Source organism: Hoplias malabaricus, chromosome 7 (genome assembly GCF_029633855.1).
Source record: "Hoplias malabaricus isolate fHopMal1 chromosome 7, fHopMal1.hap1, whole genome shotgun sequence".
Classification (NCBI taxonomy): Eukaryota; Metazoa; Chordata; class Actinopteri; order Characiformes; family Erythrinidae; genus Hoplias; species Hoplias malabaricus.
This window is the reverse complement of record NC_089806.1, coordinates 38,828,751-38,848,936: the sequence shown is the minus strand read 5'-3', so window position 1 is coordinate 38,848,936 and position 20,186 is coordinate 38,828,751. Positions and strand designations below refer to the sequence as shown.

The 20,186-nt window shown below is 45.0% G+C and overlaps 1 protein-coding gene across 1 annotated transcript in view; it reads left to right on the top strand.

The window, feature by feature from the left end:
- The first annotated feature begins 828 nt into the window (after positions 1–828).
- rngtt (RNA guanylyltransferase and 5'-phosphatase) overlaps positions 829–20,186 on the top strand; it is a 178,495-nt gene continuing 159,137 nt past the window's right edge. The window contains exons 1-5 of the mRNA XM_066677731.1: positions 829–1,220; positions 2,933–3,042; positions 3,233–3,336; positions 5,129–5,217; positions 19,192–19,267. Of these exons, the coding sequence (XP_066533828.1) occupies positions 1,157–1,220; positions 2,933–3,042; positions 3,233–3,336; positions 5,129–5,217; positions 19,192–19,267 (443 nt within the window). The 5' untranslated portion in view covers positions 829–1,156. The remainder of the gene's footprint in view (positions 1,221–2,932; positions 3,043–3,232; positions 3,337–5,128; positions 5,218–19,191; positions 19,268–20,186) is intronic.

The following is a 20,186-nucleotide window of genomic DNA, read 5'->3' as shown; positions in this document are numbered from 1 at the left end:
GCTGTGGTCACTGCACGGAGAACAGAAGTTTAGGAGAGGTCGACTTTTTCAGGCAGCACACAGACTTCTTTTATCTTCTGCAGTTTTTATTAATACTAAAAGGTGTTCATTAACAATGAATAGGTGTGTTCCACCCACGGAGGATCTCCCTCAACAGACAATGGGTTGTGATCCAACTATTATTTGATCTTTTATCAAAATCTGGTGTTTCAGAATTTGTCCCACGCTCAAAGGCCCGACTCTGTGAGATTAGAGGGGATCACGGTGGTATATTCACCCTCATTCTCTGTAACAAATTCTTTGGCAAAGCCAAACAGAGCCAGATTTTTGAGCACTGTTGGCCAGAGAAGAATGAGACTGGCTCTAGGGAAGATAACAGGCCTTGATGTGGGAGATATGAAGCTCTCAGTAAATAAATAAATAAATAAACAAACACAGGAGTGTTTTAAAGTAGTGTTCCAGCCTAAAAATAGAAAAACAGCATGTTACATATAACAACACTTAATAATGCAGAATAATGATCATGCAAAATAAATAAATAAATAAAAATAAATAAATAAATAAAGACCATAAACAGGACAGTCTTAATCAGTCCTAATTTGTAAATATTAATAAGTATGCAAATGATTTTAAAAAGTATGTATTCAATGGCTATATTTATTTAACATTAGAGCAAAGAAATATCATTGTATTTACACACACACACACTTTCAAAAGTATGAATATCGGGAGACTCGCTCTGGTTGGATTGGTATCGATATGAAAATGAGTAGTATCACCCATATTTAAACAGCCACTGGGAGAGAGAGTTTGAATCACTGAGTCGATTCGCCTGCTGAGTCGATACCTTTTTCATCGTTGTTGTCCATTCACTACTTTGTAGTTTGGATGACAGGTCTGGGAGTGATTGCTTTAGGGGAATTTAGCCTTTTTTGCCTTCACAGTGGAGCTGTAGGAGACGTTTCTGTTAAACAGAGCTCGGCGCTGGAAGACTGAACTAAAGCGAGGGAGTCGCGATTGGAGGCCGCGCCAGCAGCGGATTTTCTGGCGCCAGAAGCCCGCGTTAGAGCGCTCCATTCCGGAGGAAGCCTGGTCCTGAGGCTCGGTTAGCGCCACATTTTAAGGGGGAAGGTTATAAAAACAAATACTGGGGAAGATGTCACACACAGGGCCGCCTCCTCGATGGAGAAACTGTCCCAGAAGAGGACAACCTGTGGCCGGTGAGCTGAGATATATTTCAGTTTAAGTTAGCTTAGCTACACATTATCCTAGCTTCTCAGCTAACCCCCAAGTAATCCTGCTTTAACGGAGGAATAACTTAACAAATCCTGTTCTCCACTTTAAAGTTACCATGCACAGTTCTTCATTGCTGACCAGCACCCTTAGTGAATGTAAACGAACGTTTGTTGTCCACAGAATGCTCTTAAACAGCACTACGCAGCTTAGTTTGTGTACTGTAGCTCAGGTGCTGTTTTCAAGCTGTTTTACACTACTTTCTCCAACTGTAGCCACACGGTGTCAAAACAAACAAGAATAAGTGTCATATTAAAGGGGTTTTAAAACCCAAACACCCTCAGAGTAGCGCTAAGGAGAAAATAAAAGCAGTTTTAGTATGAAAACCAAAAGTCGTGTCTGCTGAAGTAGTCTGGATTAGTGCGTGTGCTCCAGTATTTGTCGCTCGAAAAAGAGTCGATTCTTTCAGACGGCTCTTCTGGGTGAGCGTCGTGAACCGAAATGTGTAGTCGATTTTTTAGTATTAAAGGAACAGAAAGTAGTATTTCTTTTATTTCACCTTCTACATCATTGTGATGTTCCACTGTCATGTAATAGGGGCAATAGAGACCCTGTCGTTGCTACTTTGGGCTCAGCACAGAAGAAATGGCACTATGTAGTTTTGGGGGAGGGTAGGTAACAACCCCTTCCCCTCCCTTGGATTTCAGGACAATACTTTAAAAGTGAATTACACTCTGCAACTTTAGGTGGAGCCAATGAGAAAAATACTTAACCTTACCTAATGTTTATTTGAAGCTGCGCTACATAAATTTGTCAGTTTGGTGAAATGGTGACCTCGCTGTTGGAAGTACGTTATTGCAAGGATCATGCCGAAGAATGTTTTGTGATGTGGGTTCTGCTGCTGATTTCCTCAAGCAGATTCATCTAAGGATTGTGAGCACATTCACATATTCAAAGAGTAGCCAATCACAAATTGGAGATGGATATGTCTCCTATATGTCTATATTATGGAATAAGGAGCAGGGTTTAGTGATTGAAGCTGCCTTTATCTCCAGCCGCCCCTCTGCCCCTCACCTGCAGCTTGAAAGCCCACCCCGCAAGCTGATGGGATTGGTTCCATAGGATTATGATGTCAGAAACCTAGGCTGTCTGAATCTGCCTGTTTGTGACTGTTTTTGGAAAAGATTGGAAATGTTCAGCCATGGCTCTGACTGCTTATTTCATGCATGATACGTCTTCCAGAATATAAATAACAACACACAGATATTTTAAAAAGCTAAGCACATGAATTTCATTCGAGGTACCACACTCTAGAACACACCAAACTCCTCACAGACAGTCACCCGGAGGAAACCCACACGGACACAGGGAGAACACACCACACTCCTCACAGACAGTCACCCGGAGGAAACCCACGCGGACACAGGGAGAACACACCACACTCCTCACAGACAGTCACCCGGAGCGGGACTCGAACCCACAACCTCCAGGTCCCTGGAGCTGTGTGACTGCGACGCCTACCTGCTGCGCCACTGTGCCGCCTACTTTATTTATTTTTATATAGATAGTATTTCTTTCAGATTTACCTCATCAATAAAAGACTCTGTTAAAAAATTGTCCCTTAAAATGACTAAAATTCCCCTTTATGACGGTATTTTCTAACCGTGATTCTCTGTCCTATAACTCCTTTGTTTTTCAGGCAAATTCTTACCAATGAAAACCATGTTAGGTCCCCGATATGACGACTCCGTTCCAGAGGAGAACAGGTTCCACCCAAGCATGCTGTCCAACTACCTTAAGAGCCTGAAGGTACTGTTTTTGCCTGCTCTGTACACTGCCCTGTGTAAACGTTCTTGGAAAATTAGATATATGCATATCTATTTGTTCTGAAACTGTTGCAAATTTGTAACGGTTTGTGTAGCTGTTTAAATGTTATGTTACTATTACCAAGTATTAAAATATGAGTATGTAATAACACTTGACTCTGTTTTTCTCTCAGGTCAAGATGGGCTTGCTTGTTGACTTAACAAACACAACTCGATTTTACGACCGAACAGAGATTGAAAAAGACGGGATCAAATACGTAAAGCTTCAGTGCAAGGGGTATGTCTCTGGCTTCAACCAGTTTAGCAACAAATTTAAAGAAGCAGTCAGTCGTTTTGTCCACTCATTCTTCTTCACGATATCAGACAACCGCTATATTAACACCTGTTGGCATAGATCAGGGGTCCTCAAACTATGGTCCATTATATGCCTTTTACATTTGACCGTAACCACGATAGCTTTAGTGGAAAAAATAGCAAATACAAATACAGTGGAACCTCTACCCACCTCTACTTTAATCTTATTAGCTTTTGCAGATGATCACAACTTATTGCCTCATCATTTTCCCAGATTTGACCATGAAGAGAGGTTTTATAGTAAAAAGCAGTGCATTTTGTTATAAATGTAACACAAGGTGAAATCACAATCCATTTATTTGAAATGAAAATGAAGTTGCGCACATTAATGTGAATTAAGACACTTTATTACTAATCGTTTTCGACAGTTTCTGTTGTTCAAAGCATCTTGACATTTTCCACACAGTTTAAGAAGCAGCTGGCGATTTTAAAATTAGGACAAAAATTAAAAATAAGAAAAAATGTTCATCTGAAAAATAAAAATCTGTGAGTTTTTTATTTTATTTTTATTTTTTTGCTTTTTCTAAATGGCATGTCATTCATATCAATGACGTAATATTTACAGACATTTTTATATACAGTGGAACCTCTACCTACGAACTTGATCCGTTCCGTGACCCGGTTCGTAAGTAGAAAAGTTCGTTTCTCGAGTCGGTTTTCCTCTTTTAAAATAATGGAAAAGCAATTAATGTGTTCCAGCCCCCACCCCGAAAGTCACCCTTTTTGCACTGATATATGTTTACAACACTCTCAAATTAGTAAAAAAATACATGTAGCATTACTAAAAATAAAAAAGAAATACAGTGGAAACAGTAATAAAAAATAAATAAAGTTGTAAATGGTTACACATCACTACCTTGAAGACGTGACGACTGGCTGGAGGAGTAACACAGGCACTGGCTGTATGACGGGAGGTGGGGGGTGAGTGGAATAACGGAGAGTAGGTGGGTGAATGTGGGGAGACGAAGCGTAGATACGGCTTAACTTAGCACAAATTTCGATGTCTGCTATTTACGCTAATGCTAAATTGCTAAAGCTACAATGTGCTAATCTTAAAAGCTCACTCAAGTCTGGGCGCTGGGAGACTCGCCTATTGGGGTCAGTGGCCATTTCCAGACGTCGGCTCGGTGGAGGCTCGGGTTCGTTTCTAGAGTCATGGTTCGTTGGTGGAGGCAAAAAATATTCAAATGCCCGGTTCGTATCTTGGAAAGTTCGTTTTTACGCGTTCGTTAGTAGAGGTTCCACTGTACTGGCCACCGTTAGCATGTTAGCGCCACTTCACTCACATTCCTCCTTAAAGCACAACATATAGGCACAAGTGGAATGAGATGAAATTTTTTAAATATAAAGTCTTTAATTTCTAAATAATAGGCACTATAACTTTGTAATAATTATGACTTGGTTAATATTTTTTCATTCAACCTCACTCTGCCTCGGCCCATTGGTTAAAAACTTTGAGGACCACTGCCCCAGACGTATCAGAGATTCCCTACTAAACATTTTTTAAAGAATGCTGCCCCCATGAGGGCGGCCCGCTCTGTGGAGCACAAACTAGTTTATTCCAGAACCACAAAGCAATTTTTATCTTCAAATAAAATAATAATTAAAAACAATAAATAATTAAATGATAAATATTTGTTTAATGCTTTAATGCTGAACTCTATCTTATAGTTTGTTGCTGTTCTGCTGGCTAATATATATTTCTCCACATACAGCCACGGGGAATGTCCCACTGCAGAGAACACAGAGATGTTCATAAGATTATGTGAGCACTTCATGCAGAAAAATCCTACTGAGCTCATAGGTAAGTTCCACACATCGTTTTAATAGTAATTGTTAAATTACAGAAACACATGTAACAAAAGTGAAACATTGAGACATCACCATGAGGTAAAGAAGCCCTAGGAGTGCCCTATTAAAGCAAAACAAATCTGTGAGTGGTTTTCATTCTGCGTCACTCCTACAGAACTGAAGTGCATACAGTTAAATGGGGCTAATGTCTGGGATTGCCTCCAGGACCCCTCATGAATATTAAAATCAGCAGATGCTCAAGTCCCTTATATAAAATGACATAATATTTGCATATAACCTATGCACACCCCCCGGTTCGATTGAAATAATGTCTTGGTTACTTATCATTCACAGTGTAATGTAAATAGTTGGTATACAGTACAGAACTAAAGGGTGCACACAACACTTGAAGTGAATGAATGAAATGCAAGGAGAACAATGCTCAAACTGATCTGTGAAACGCCTGGAGGCTACAGAAGGTTGTGCTGCACATCCCTTTATTTACATGGAGGCAGCTTATTGCTTTGCAAATTCAAGTCTTACTTTCTGGAGCATTCTGGATCTTTATTTAAAAAGTCATATTTTCAATCCACCTGTGTTTGAATCCACGGAGACGGAGCTCATAGATGCAAAGAGTTGACTGGACTGTATGTTCTCAAGCAGTTGATTCCGAGAGATTTCCATGGTGTTTTTCAGAAAAGCACATTGTGATCTATCATTAGTTTTTTATCTGTAAAAACCAAGCGATGTTACAAAAATTTAACTTTGAGTGAATTTGTATTAACTTGCATTTCATTTTTTGTTTTGTGACCTCACAGATTAAACATGCATGTCATTATATTTACACATCGCCTCTGACCCAAACAAATTTAAATAAATAAATAAATAAATGAAATAGGGGCGGCACGGTGGCGCAGCAGGTAGGTGTCGCAGTCACACAGCTCCAGGGACCTGGAGGTTGTGGGTTTGATTCCCGCTCCGGGTGACTGTCTGTGAGGAGTGTGGTGTGTTCTCCCTGTGTCTGCGTGGGTTTCCTCCGGGTGACTGTCTGTGAGGAGTGTGATGTGTTCTCCCTGTGTCTGTGTGGGTTTCCTCCGGGTGACTGTCTGTGAGGAGTGTGTTGTGTTCTCCCTGTGTCCGCGTGGGTTTCCTCCGGGTGACTGTCTGTGAGGAGTGTGATGTGTTCTCCCTGTGTCTGTGTGGGTTTCCTCTGGGTGACTGTCTGTGAGGAGTGTGTTGTGTTCTCCCTGTGTCCGCGTGGGTTTCCTCCGGGTGACTGTCTGTGAGGAGTGTGATGTGTTCTCCCTGTGTCTGTGTGGGTTTCCTCCGGGTGACTGTCTGTGAGGAGTGTGGTGTGTTCTCCCTGTGTCTGCGTGGGTTTCCTCCGGGTGACTGTCTGTGAGGAGTGTGGTGTGTTCTCCCTGTGTCTGCGTGGGTTTCCTCCGGGTGACTGTCTGTGAGGAGTGTGATGTGTTCTCCCTGTGTCTGCGTGGGTTTCCTCTGGGTGACTGTCTGTGAGGAGTGTGTTGTGTTCTCCCTGTGTCCGCGTGGGTTTCCTCCGGGTGACTGTCTGTGAGGAGTGTGATGTGTTCTCCCTGTGTCTGCGTGGGTTTCCTCCGGGTGACTGTCTGTGAGGAGTGTGGTGTGTTCTCTCTGTGTCTGCGTGAGTTTCCTCCGGGTGACTGTCTGTGAGGAGTGTGGTGTGTTCTCTCTGTGTCTGCGTGAGTTTCCTCCGGGTGACTGTCTGTGAGGAGTGTGGTGTGTTCTCTCTGTGTCTGCGTGAGTTTCCTCCGGGTGACTGTCTGTGAGGAGTGTGGTGTGTTCTCTCTGTGTCTGCGTGGGTTTCCTCCGGGTGACTGTCTGTGAGGAGTGTGGTGTGTTCTCTCTGTGTCTGCGTGAGTTTCCTCCGGGTGCTCCGGTTTCCTCCCACAGTCCAAAAACACACATTGGTAGGTGGATTGACGACTCAAAAAGTGTTTGTAGGTGTGAATGTGTGAGTGTGTGTGTCACCCTGTGAAGGACTGGCACCCCCTCCAGGGTGTATTCCCGCCTTGTGCCCAATGATTCCAGGTAGGGTCTGGACCCACCGTGACCCAGAACTGGATAAGGGTTACAGACAATGAATGGATGGATGGAAATAAATAAAATAAACAATAGAACGTAACCTTTACCTTTAACGGAAGTTAACGGCTGAGATTTTATTCTCTTAAATTTTGCATTATTTCTACTGCACCACTGTGATGAAACGTTAAAAATGCTACAGGACATCAAGCAAAAAAACGGGTACAGTTTTGGACGGTGATAATGTGTATTATTTTGATGTATAGCTGAGTATAGCATGTCATTATAAAGTCAGAAGATGCCTTGTTTTGCACGACAGCAGTGGCATTGTAGAGTATTTGCATATTTGTAGTTGTAAACATATTTATGGAAGGACAGTATATTCTGTATTCAATAGATTTTTTTGTAGCAGTTTGATTTAATTGGATAATCTGCATCACTGAATCTGGATGCATTTCCACACCATCTGGATGATTTGTTAGCTGGAGGTAAATGTGCCAAGTCTGAACCAGTACCAAACTTTCTCTTTTAGAATACAGATGAAGGTATTTCTCAGCAGAAGGCCAAGAGAGTATTTGAGACAATAGAATGTGATACCACAGTGGCACTTTTAATAATGGTTTTTAGCAGAACACACAAATATACAGGAACTTTCTTGATACAGATGACACCAATAAATTTTAAAGTTCATTAACACGTCACAAGACCCTTAACTTGAGTGGAGTGGAACGTTGAGGTTAGTGAAAAATTAATACAAGTGATTTCTGGATTGTATCTTTATTTAATGCATTAATACTGTAATGGTTTTATATATAGTTTTAGTAATTCATTCATTCATTCATTCATTATCTGTAACCCTTATCCAGTTCAGGGTTACAGTGGGAACACAGAGAGAACACACCACACTCCTCACAGACAGTCACCCGGAGGAAACCCATGCAGACACAGGGAGAACACACCACACTCCTCACAGACAGTCACCCGGAGGAAACCCATGCAGACACAGGGAGAACACACCACACTCCTCACAGACAGTCACCCGGAGGAAACCCACACAGACACAGGGAGAACACACCACACTCCTCACAGACAGTCACCCGGAGGAAACCCACACAGACACAGGGAGAACACACCACACTCCTCACAGACAGTCACCCGGAGGAAACCCACACAGACACAGGGAGAACACACCACACTCCTCACAGACAGTCACCTGGAGCACCACAGCAGCATTCTCTTTCTGTCTAAACAGCCCTTATCAAAACGGCCGGTTTCAGTGCCTGTTCTTTTATATGAGAATGAGCTGAAGCCGTTTAATGTCATCTTTATCTGGTCCCTTGCGGTGATTGGAAAGACTCTGACATGGAGGCGGGACAATTATAAAGTGTCTGCACTCTACGTAAGCTGCATGACAAAATCCTTTTATCAGTGTTTTACAAAAGTCTTTTATCAGTGTTATAAGTTATTGGCCTCATGAAAGTGAAATCTCCCTCTCATCCAGTAGGGGGAGCCAGATAATTGCCAGAGTGCCCTGTAACAGAACGCTTCACTGTAAACAGTGTTGAATATTTTGCAGTTGCTGCAGAGCTGCATAAGTTTTGAAATGGACATGGGAGCCATTTGTCTTAGCATTTTTAAAAGTTTGATCCGTGTTCTGCCGTGTTCCTTTATGAGCTTTTGTTCTTACAGCAGTAGAGAAGGTGTTATTTTAGTTCTGGAGGAGACTGGTTGTCAGCGATGGCTCGCTCCGGGCTCTCTTCGGTTCCCCACTGCATTGCAATCTTCAGATTCAGTCCCCAGCTGGGATGTTAGGGAATTTTCTAGAAGCATGGCTGTATTTATACCTGACTGACGTCTCCTTTCATTCACACACATGAATAAAACATCACATGTGTCTGTAGCGTTTCACAGCACACAAACCACATTCACTACTTTGGCTCGTGTTCCTCGTGTACAGTCAGCGGCAGGATTTTAGTAGCTGCATCTGTGTGTGTGAGTGTGTGAAATTGTCCTCAGGTGTGAGTGACTGGATGAGCGTGTCACCACAACCCTGACAGGAAGACACGGTTAGAGAACATGAAGAATGGACTGCTCACTTCAGAGTGCAGATAGAAACAAAAGAGAAGCCTGAGGGAGTCGTTCTTCCATGACTCCGGGAGCAGGGGGTGGGCGACATGGCTCTAAACCCTGAAAACTACTTTTATATCTCATCAGGAACCGATCGATAGAAATGCTCCACCATTATTTGGAATACAAACGTTTACTTTGAAAGTTAAGAGTTAAGTTAATCACACAAGGACCCCCCCTCTCCCTCTCTGTGCTGTGCTCATGCCGCTGAGACCCTGGTGTTGTGGAAGCTGTGGGCATTCTGATGATTCACACCACGCAGGTGTTTTGCGCTGGTGCTTTGAGATAAACAACTTCTGGTGATTGATGCTCAGGGTATATATTTAAATCGTAGGTTTACAGCACTAGTCCTAATGAGGTTACCGAAGCTGGGAGGCTGCTTTTACTGTCTCTTGTCTCAGCAGAAGGGAGTTATACTGCGGTTTTGCACCGCGGCACAATGGATTTCATGATGCAGAAATAGTTTGCTGTGATTTACTGACGCCGCTGATCCAGTTCCAGCCGTGGCACGGGACTGATATCAGTGGGAAACACTCATGAGTTAAATTCAGTCCTGAAAAAGCACACAGTAGTTAATCTCCTTCAGTTACACAGGTGTTGTGTTGTATCATAGAGGATTGACTAGAAATATATTGAGTATTGTGATATCATCGTCATCATGATGGGCAATATATCGTGATAATATCGTATCATAGTATCGAGATTGCCCTGTTACTCCCATTCTTTTAAAAACAAAACAAACCCAAATGATTCCTGTAATTGTTACTGAAGGATTCAGTGGATTCATATTGGAAAATAAAAGGTTGCTTCATGTCCCGCCCCTTTAACCCACTGATCAGATCTTTTTTATAGTATGATTATTAATATGCATGCCGTAACACCTCTGTTCTGCAGGTGGTGGTGTTCCTCAAGGCAGATTCTCAGCACTTGTCCTCGTCTGACTGAGGTTTCGGTGGCGTTTGGCTGTGTGTAGTTCCCAGCTGTGGCCAGTTGGAGGCGCTCTTGTGCTCTGTCACAAAGCAGCTGCCCCACTCCAGTGAACTGTACCTGGCACGGTGCAGACCTCAGGGGCGGAATATATGAATTTTATTGTTCTCTCTGCAGCAACTGGCTTATTGGTGCTGCCGTGGAAACGAGCCCCCCGGGGAGGGGCGGGTTTGCAGTCGGGGGGGTGGGAGGGAAGGGTCCAGGGGGTTATGACGAGGGTCAAAGCCGCTCCTCGTCACCACGGTCTCTGAAGACCTCGGACAGTCTGTCAGTCTGGGAGGTGCAAGGGTCTCTAATCAGGAGAGCATCTTTAACGAGGGTGGTGCTGGTGTGTGTGTGTGTGTGTGTGTGTTTGCTTTTGCTCGTGATGTTGTTGTATGGGCCGGATAAGTATAGGGTGAAGGTTAAAGGTGGACTTCTTATTCTTATTACGTTTTAAAATAGCGTTCATATTATTTGCATTACTCTTATATAATAACACACCGATCAACCATAACATTAGGAACACCTCCTCGTTTCTACACTCACTGTCCATTCTCTCAGCTCCACTAACCAGACAGGAGCACTTTGTAGTTCTACAATTACAGACTGAAGGCCCCCCACAGGATGTTGGTGATGTGTTAGTGTGGTTTGTGCTGGCATGAGTGGATCAGGCAAAGCAGTGCGGCTGGAGTTTTTAAACCCCTCAGTGTCAGTTACATCTACAAGGTGGACCAGGTAGGACAGTGAAAGGACACAGTGTTTTAGAACTCCAGCAGCACTGCTGTGTCTGATCCACTCGTATCAGCCCAACACACGCTGCCACACTGCCATCACATGAGCGTGCAGCGCTGGGATATATTCATATATTGTGTATGGCTGTGTGAAGCCCCTATTAAAACACCTTTATAACTGTCACAGTGTTTTGCCAGTGCTTGTGTTTGCATGACCGTGCATTCATAAAAGTTTAATGAAAAGCCTCATTAGTGCTTTCACCCCCACACCCCCCCAGTTATTTTTAATAAAAAAGGTGTTGGTGTTTTAATTACGCCACGCTTTGCTTCCTCAGAAAGTCAGCTGGCATTTGTTACACTGATTAATGATGTTCAGAACCTTACGTTAAAAATTGCGTGTGAAAATGAGCTTTGACTCGGCTCTTCACCTTTAATCAAATCGTAAATGAATTATTTTCCTCGCGCGGAGAGCCCCAAGGTCTCTGCCTCGTTTTTAAATGGTTTCAAATCCCCAGGTCTAGGTGTGTGTGTGTATATCTGTATTTGAAAAGATCTCCGGTGTTTGCGCAGCTGAGAGGGAACTGAATGGGAACTGTTAGGGGCCACTGACTGATGTGTGTTGAGCTTTGGTTTAGATTTAGCCCAGTGGCTTAATGAAGAGGAGACGATGGGTTTTGCTTTCCTTCATATTTTAATATTTAAGGGGGCAGCAGGTAGGTGTCGCAGTCACACAGCTCTAGGGACCTGGAGGTTGTGTGTTTGAGCCCAGCTCCGGGTTGACTGTCTGTGATGAGTGTGGTGTGTTCTCCCTGTGTCTGCATGGGTTTCCTCCGGGTGACTGTCTGTGAGGAATGTGGTGTGTTCTCCCTGTGTCTGCGTGGGTTTCCTCCGGGTGACTGTCTGTGAGGAGTGTGGTGTGTTCTCCCTGTGTCTGCGTGGGTTTCCTCCGGGTGACTGTCTGTGAGGAGTTTGGTGTGTTCTCCCTGTGTCTGTGTGGGTTTCCTCCGGGTGACTGTCTGTGAGGAGTGTGGTGTGTTCTCCCTGTGTCTGTGTGGGTTTCCTCCGGGTGACTGTCTTTGAGGAGTGTGGTTTGTTCTCCCTGTGTCTGTGTGGGTTTCCTCCGGGTGACTGTCTGTGAGGAGTGTGGTGTGTTCTCCCTGTGTCTGCATGGGTTTCCTCCGGGTGACTGTCTGTGAGGAATGTGGTGTGTTCTCCCTGTGTCTGCGTGGGTTTCCTCCGGGTGACTGTCTGTGAGGAATGTGGTGTGTTCTCCCTGTGTCTGCGTGGGTTTCCTCCGGGTGACTGTCTGTGAGGAGTTTGGTGTGTTCTCCCTGTGTCTGTGTGGGTTTCCTCCGGGTGACTGTCTGTGAGGAGTGTGGTGTGTTCTCCCTGTGTCTGTGTGGGTTTCCTCCGGGTGACTGTCTTTGAGGAGTGTGGTGTGTTCTCCCTGTGTCTGTGTGGGTTTCTTCTGGGTGACTGTCTGTGAGGAGTGTGGTGTGTTCTCCCTGTGTCTGTGTGGGTTTCCTCCGGGTGACTGTCTGTGAGGAGTTTGGTGTGTTCTCCCTGTGTCTGTGTGGGTTTCCTCCGGGTGACTGTCTGTGAGGAGTGTGGTGTGTTCTCCCTGTGTCTGTGTGGGTTTCCTCCGGGTGACTGTCTGTGAGGAGTTTGGTGTGTTCTCCCTGTGTCTGCGTGGGTTTCCTCCGGGTGACTGTCTGTGAGGAGTGTGGTGTGTTCTCCCTGTGTCTGCGTGGGTTTCCTCCGGGTGACTGTCTGTGAGGAGTGTGGTGTGTTCTCTCTGTGTCTGCGTGGGTTTCCTCCGGGTGACTGTCTGTGAGGAGTGTGGTGTGTTCTCTCTGTGTCTGCGTGGGTTTCCTCTGGGTGACTGTCTGTGAGGAGTGTGGTGTGTTCTCCCTGTGTCTGTGTGGGTTTCCTCCGGGTGACTGTCTGTGAGGAATGTGGTGTGTTCTCCCTGTGTCTGTGTGGGTTTCCTCCGGGTGACTGTCTGTGAGGAATGTGGTGTGTTCTCTCTGTGTCTGTGTGGGTTTCTTCCGGGTGACTGTCTGTGAGGAGTGTGGTGTGTTCTCCCTGTGTCTGCGTGGGTTTCCTCCGGGTGACTGTCTGTGAGGAGTGTGGTGTGTTCTCCCTGTGATTCCAGGTAGGCTCTGGACCCACTGCGACCCTGAACTGGATAAGGGTTACAAGTGAGAGAGAGAAAGAAAAGGTGAGGGATAGTAATAGAGGGAGCGACAGAGAAAAGAGAGTGACATAATCAGTACAGAGAAGCGTAGAGGTGGTAGAGATCGAGGGAAACAGAGTGACATAGAGGTTGAGAGAGGGAGTGAGTAAAGGGGTGTGAGAGAGAGGGAGGGAATGTGGGAGTGAGGTTATGTTTGGCAGTGTGTGAGTGAAAGGGGAAGGTCTTTGTTGGCGAGTGACAGAGGATGTGTGTGAGAGAGAGAGAGAGAGAGATGGTCATGTTGAATTAGTCAGTGATGGAACGAGTGGTCTGGGAAAGGGGGGGGGGGTGTTGTGGGTAGATAAGGGGAGGAGAGACTGAGAGAGTGTGTTAAAGGAAGGCTGAGGGAAGCCAGGGGGCTTAATGTCGCATGCTCAGTTCCATTCCAGACACAGCCCTCACTATATGTCAGTGCCTTTGATGGAGTTCCACTATATGAGAGAGAGAGAGAGAGAGAGAGAGAGAGAGAGAGAGAGAGAGAGAGACTGTGAGAAAACTGACATGAGCTAGATATTGGGCACATTTGAAGGGGGCGGAGTTATGTTAATCACATACAGTTTAAGTTGTGGATGTTAAAGCGGACGTAGAGACTACTACTCTATTTACCCTCAAGGGAACACAGTTCTGTTTCTTAATGAAAAGTCTGCCACAGGTTTTGTTCAAAACACCACAAGGATCTAACATCACAGTGGTGCTCTTAATTTACATAGTACACACAAACACACGGAAAACTGAGCGTTCAATAAATTATGGCTGGTTTAGTACTTTCGAAATTCATGAATTCATCCATTGGTCCCTTCTCCTAAGTATTGTATGTGCACCAATGAAGTGTTGTAGTTAGTAAACACTTAATAACTGTTAATAAATGTTAGTTAGTAAATAATTTTAGTACATCCATGTGGCATCATTATTACAGGATAATAATTGAAAAATCATTTTAAAACCATAGTCTTTAAAGTGGTACCGGTTCACGTGATCCAAAACCCACATCTCCCACCTCTCTCTCTCTCTCTCTCTCTCTCTCTCTCTCTATACTCTCTCTTTTCTTTGTTTCTCTTTTTCTCTCTATTCTCTTTCTCTCTTCTCTCTTGTTTCTCTATTCTCTCTCTTTGTTTCTCTTTTTCTCTCTCTCTGTTCTCTTTCTCTCTTCTCTCTTTTTTTCACTCTTCTCTCTTTGTTTCTTTCTCTCTCTCTCTCTCTCTCTCTCTCTCTTTTCTTTGTTTCTCTTTTTCTCTCTCTATTCTCTCTCTCTTCTCTCTTGTTTCTCTATTCTCTCTCTTTGTTTCTCTTTTTCTCTCTCTGTTTGTTTCACTCTCTCTCTTTGTTTCTTTTTCTCTCTCTCTCTCTCTCTCTCTCTCTTTTCTTTGTTTCTCTTTTTCTCTCTCTATTCTCTTTCTCTCTTCTCTCTTGTTTCTCTATTCTCTCTTTGTTTCTCTTTTTCTCTCTCTGTTTGTTTCACTCTCTCTCTTACTGTTTCTCTCTCTTCTCTCTCTGTTTCTCTCTCTCTCGCTCTATTCTCTCTCTCTCGTTGTTTCTCTTATTTCTTTCTTCTGTCTGTTTGTTTCACTCTCTCTCTTTTCTCGGTTTCTCTCTCTCTCTTCTCTCTCTGTTTCTCACTCTGTCTCTCTATCTCCTCTCTGTTTGTTTCTCTCTCTCTCTCTCTTCTCTCTCTCTTTGTTTCTCCTCTCTCTCTGTGTCTCTCTCTCTCTTTGTCTTTGTCTGTCTGTCTCTCTCTCTCAAGGTAAAAAGCAGCCGTTATATCTGTTTTTTCTCCTGGTACAATGCAGGCTGATATGATTCAAGGCCATCCACAGAAAAGCAGGGTGTTTGAAGCTCATTCTCTGATTTTTCTTTGTGGAGGAATAATCACAAAATTAACCATTTCATTGCACTGCAGAACAAGGACAGGCATTGGGACCGATTTCGCTTTAGAATATCCGTATTTATGAAGAAAGAATATCAGAACACCTCACTGCGGACATGCGGATTATACGGTTATGAATGTATAAAGTAACAGGGGTCTGAAAGGATGTGTACCAGTTTAAGAAGCCTTTATTAGGAAGAGAAAATAGACACAGAATCATTTGGACTGAATCTGAATAGCTAAGTTGTTACGGACGGATGAATTTGTTAAGACAAGATGCTAAACATGTAACCAACTTCTAAGACTGAACTGTGGAAATGTGACAAACAGCACTGCAGGTTGAATGAAGGGCAAATGCAAATATTGTTAGTTGTTTGAAGCTTCTTTGTAAATGTATTTGAAGATGATGGTATTTTTCATAGCACTGTACAATACCACACTCTCAGGGCAGACCTAGATAACACTAACAGCATCCTTCATCTCCTATACACATCGAGGCAAAACCACTGGAGCAGTGTGTCCATGTAGTGAGGCGTTATCATTCATTTAAACCGTTTCCCTATATAGCTTCACTTAAAGAGAGATGCACTATCCACCGCCTGTGACCTGACATTCTCGGGGGGAGGGGAGGGGGGGCGTACTCAAGATAATCCACCATTATTCAATATTTTTTTTCATGTTTTATTCAGACACTTCTGTGAATTTAAATAACCACGCCCACTCCGGTTTTAAAGTGCACACCCACGTGTGTTGTGACACCCGTCAGCTGTCTCGACCTGAAGCCCAGCCCAGCATGACACCTCATCTATCATGTGATGACCCAGGGCAGTCGTGGGATCGATGGGGATGAACGCTTCACACGCATCTAATGAGACACAGACCAAAGCTTCACCAATACGTTTCATCCATCTGATAAAAATAATGGAGGAAAGATGGAGGGATGGAGAGTAGGGCAGCTGTGAACGTCCTGGATAATCATGACGTTGAGGTGTCTGCAGAAAGGCCAGCATTTGTAGTTAGAGACACAAGGCGGTGTTTAGTGACGTACTGTGTTTTCTCGTAAAGGTCTCAGAGCCACTCAGAGCCACGCAAGGCCTAAGTCCCCTCAGTTGGTGTAGGTTTCCACTTCTACATTTCTGTGGGATTAGGTGGGTGACGAATCCTTGCTGTTCCTGCAGTGTTTTCTGCTGTTTCTCCGTTACCGTCAGTGGCGAGTGCCCAGTAAAGAGGGTGGATGGTGGGAAAGGGCCTGTTAGTGACAAAAGATGTAGAAAATCCATCTCTTTACAGACAGTGTTAGAAGAAGTGAGGTGATCCAGATCCTCTCCTCCGCCGTTCCCACCATAATCCGCCACCTCCTCTCACCCAAGGTAAAGACTGAGAGGGTGAGAGAGAAAGTTTGTGGCTTTTTTTTTTATTTTCAACTTAAGCATTTATTAATTCACTCAACACAGATTCTTATTGCTTTTTATTAGTTGTTTTATTTTTAGTTCACTATTTTATATGATAGTAACAACCATTTGCATTGAAGGTCAGCAAAGCGTAGACCCCAGGGGAAATTATATTATTATGATTACGCAAAAATTACATAACACTTGTGTAAAATAGACATGATATTGCACTGGGGGTGGCACGGTGGTGCAGCAGGTAGGTGTCGTAGTCGCACAGCTCCAGGGACCTTGAGGTTGTGGGTTCGATTCCTGCTCCGGGTGACTGTCTGTGAGGAGTGTGGTGTGTTCTCCCTGTGTCTGTGTGGGTTTCCTCTGGGTGACTGTCTGTGAGGAGTGTGGTGTGTTCTCCCTGTGTCTGCGTGGGTTTCCTCCGGGTGACTGTCTGTGAGGAGTGTGGTGTGTTCTCCCTGTGTCTGCGTGGGTTTCCTCCGGGTGACTGTCTGTGAGGAGTGTGGTTTGTTCTCCCTGTGTCCGCGTGGGTTTCCTCCGGGTGACTGTCTGTGAGGAGTGTGGTGTGTTCTCCCTGTGTCTGCGTGGGTTTCCTCCGGGTGACTGTCTGTGAGGAGTGTGGCGTGTTCTCCCTGTGTCTGCGTGGGTTTCCTCCGGGTGACTGTCTGTGAGGAGTGTGGTGTGTTCTCTCTGTGTCTGCGTGGGTTTCCTCCGGGTGACTGTCTATGAGGAGTGTGGTGTGTTCTCCCTGTGTCTGTGTGGGTTTCCTCTGGGTGACTGTCTGTGAGGAGTGTGGTGTGTTCTCCCTGTGTCTGCGTGGGTTTCCTCCGGGTGACTGTCTGTGAGGAGTGTGGTGTGTTCTCCCTGTGTCTGCGTGGGTTTCCTCCGGGTGACTGTCTGTGAGGAGTGTGGTTTGTTCTCCCTGTGTCCGCGTGGGTTTCCTCCGGGTGACTGTCTGTGAGGAGTGTGGTGTGTTCTCCCTGTGTCTGCGTGGGTTTCCTCCGGGTGACTGTCTGTGAGGAGTGTGGCGTGTTCTCCCTGTGTCTGCGTGGGTTTCCTCCGGGTGACTGTCTGTGAGGAGTGTGGTGTGTTCTCTCTGTGTCTGCGTGGGTTTCCTCTGGGTGACTGTCTGTGAGGAGTGTGGTGTGTTCTCCCTGTGTCTGCGTGGGTTTCCTCCGGATGACTGTCTGTGAGGAGTGTGGTGTTTTCTCTCTGTGTCTGCGTGGGTTTCCTCCGGATGACTGTCTGTGAGGAGTGTGGTGTGTTCTCTCTGTGTCTGCGTGGGTTTCCTCTGGGTGACTGTCTGTGAGGAGTGTGGCGTGTTCTCCCTGTGTTTGCGTGGGTTTCCTCCGGATGACTGTCTGTGAGGAGTGTGGTGTTTTCTCTCTGTGTCCGGCGTGGGTTTCCTCCGGGTGACTGTCTGTGAGGAGTGTGGTGTGTTCTCTCTGTGTCTGAGTGGGTTTCCTCTGGGTGACTGTCTGTGAGGAGTGTGGTGTGTTCTCCCTGTGTCTGCGTGGGTTTCCTCCGGGTGCTCTGGTTTCCTCCCACAGTCCAAAAACACACGTTGGTAGGTGAATTGTTGACTCAAAAGTGTCCGTAGGTGTGAGTGTGTGTGTTGCCCATGAAGGACTGGTGCCCCCTCCAGGGTGTATTCCCGCCTTGCGACCAATGATTCCAGGTAGGGTCTGGACCCACCGTGACCCTGAACTGGATAAGGGTTACAGATAATGAATGAATGAATGTATTGCACTGCATAAATAAGTAACAACAAAGGTCTCTTTGATAACATTTATTTATTAATCTACAAGAGCAAACACTACTGCTACACAATATACAACATACCGTTCGTCTTGTAGGAATGACATTCAGAGTGAAAATAAAAAGCACAGGCAGACTGCTCTATAATGTTTACACTCAGGGTCTTACTCAAATTTATGAGTGCTCAATGATATTAATAATAAATAACTCTTTAAAAAAGTTGGTCCCAATCATCCCATTTGTCCGGGACCTTTATTTTGTATTATTAATAAAATTATAGCTACCGAATAAATTAAAATAAAAAGCAGCACTTGACTTTAAGAGGTTTGTACGAACAGAACACGAGGGGGGGGGGCTTTCTGTCATCATCCGGGGTCCATCAGCAGCTGAAGCGCCATGTTGTCACTTATTGACCTGTGCAATAAAGCTCTCTTCCTCTTCTTTAATTAGATTCGAGGCAGAGCAGCGTGTGATGTTCCTCCAGTGCTGTGTGTCAATATCACGATGTGTATCATGAGATATCTGTGCTGTATCGCCCGCCCGTTGATTTATCCGTTTGTAATAGCCGGCTGTATTGATCTCTGAGCTGCTGTGACACGTTGCATATTTGACCACGTACTCAAACGCCAATTAACTTCTGTTATATGTAACTACTGCATAATCTCTGACGATGTGGTAATTATAGATGCTGCTATTTATGGAGAACTCTGTTGAAGAATTGTGGTGTCAGTTCTCATTTAGTCAAGAACCATGCAGCCCAGGAGGAGACGGGAGTGAGTGAGTGAGTGAGTGAGTGAATGAGTGAGTAACCAGTCATTCATACTGTCTCTCTATCCCACAGGAGTCCACTGTACCCATGGCTTCAATCGGACGGGCTTTTTGATCTGCGCCTACCTAGTGGAAAAAATGGACTGGAGGTGAGAGGCCACCTGTGTGTGTGTGTGTGTGTGTGTGTGTTTGAGTTCACGCATTGTCCTGCGTCATTCGCCCACCTTCTAGACGATCTGAAAATAAACAGCCCGAGAATAGAAACGATAAAAGATTTACACCGCGGTCGGGACTGGACCTGGCCGGCGGTGAGAGGAAACTGCTGAAGTGCAAAAGACGGAATGACCCCAAGTGTGTCCAGCAATAGCAATGAAGGGTAATTGTCTTACTCAAACGACTACGCTAGGATCCAGGAGGTGTGATATGACAGAGGTCCAGTGATTCACGAGGAGACCGGTCGTACAGGCGATTTGCTTTGCGAAGGGAACGGAATAATGGAAACGTCTGCGAAGCCTGCAGTGCCAGATAAATTATTCATTATCGATGGTGAAGGGCTGATGTGTCTTTAGGCTTTGAGACACACTCGCAAATGGGTTCTGAGAAGGTCACTGTCGGAACAGTCTCCGGTAATCATCCGGTAAAGCATCTTGTTTTGCACCTGGGAGGCAGTGCTACATGTTGACAGTGCCACTGTTATTTTAAAAGAGGTGTGAGATGGAAGCAGGATTGTTTGTTTCTTTCTGTTTTGCCTTCCAGACTCCAGCGCGCTGCAGTGCCGCGGTGAATACCAAAGCGTGACCTTTCATAGATTGTTAACAGTCACGCCGTTCACGATCCCATTATTGATTGTGACATGTTTACATCTTCAGGGACATGCTTTACACTGGGGTTCTGGAGGGGGGGCAGTGCCTTGCTCATGCACTTAATTCAACTCTGTGGTTAATTGCTAGGGTTTAGTGTGTGTGTGGGGCGGGGTAAAGGGCATTGACGGACATGGGTGGACACCAACCCAGAGTTGGGGACCTCCGTTGTGGAAACACTAAGCACACACATAAAGTAAGGTATGGC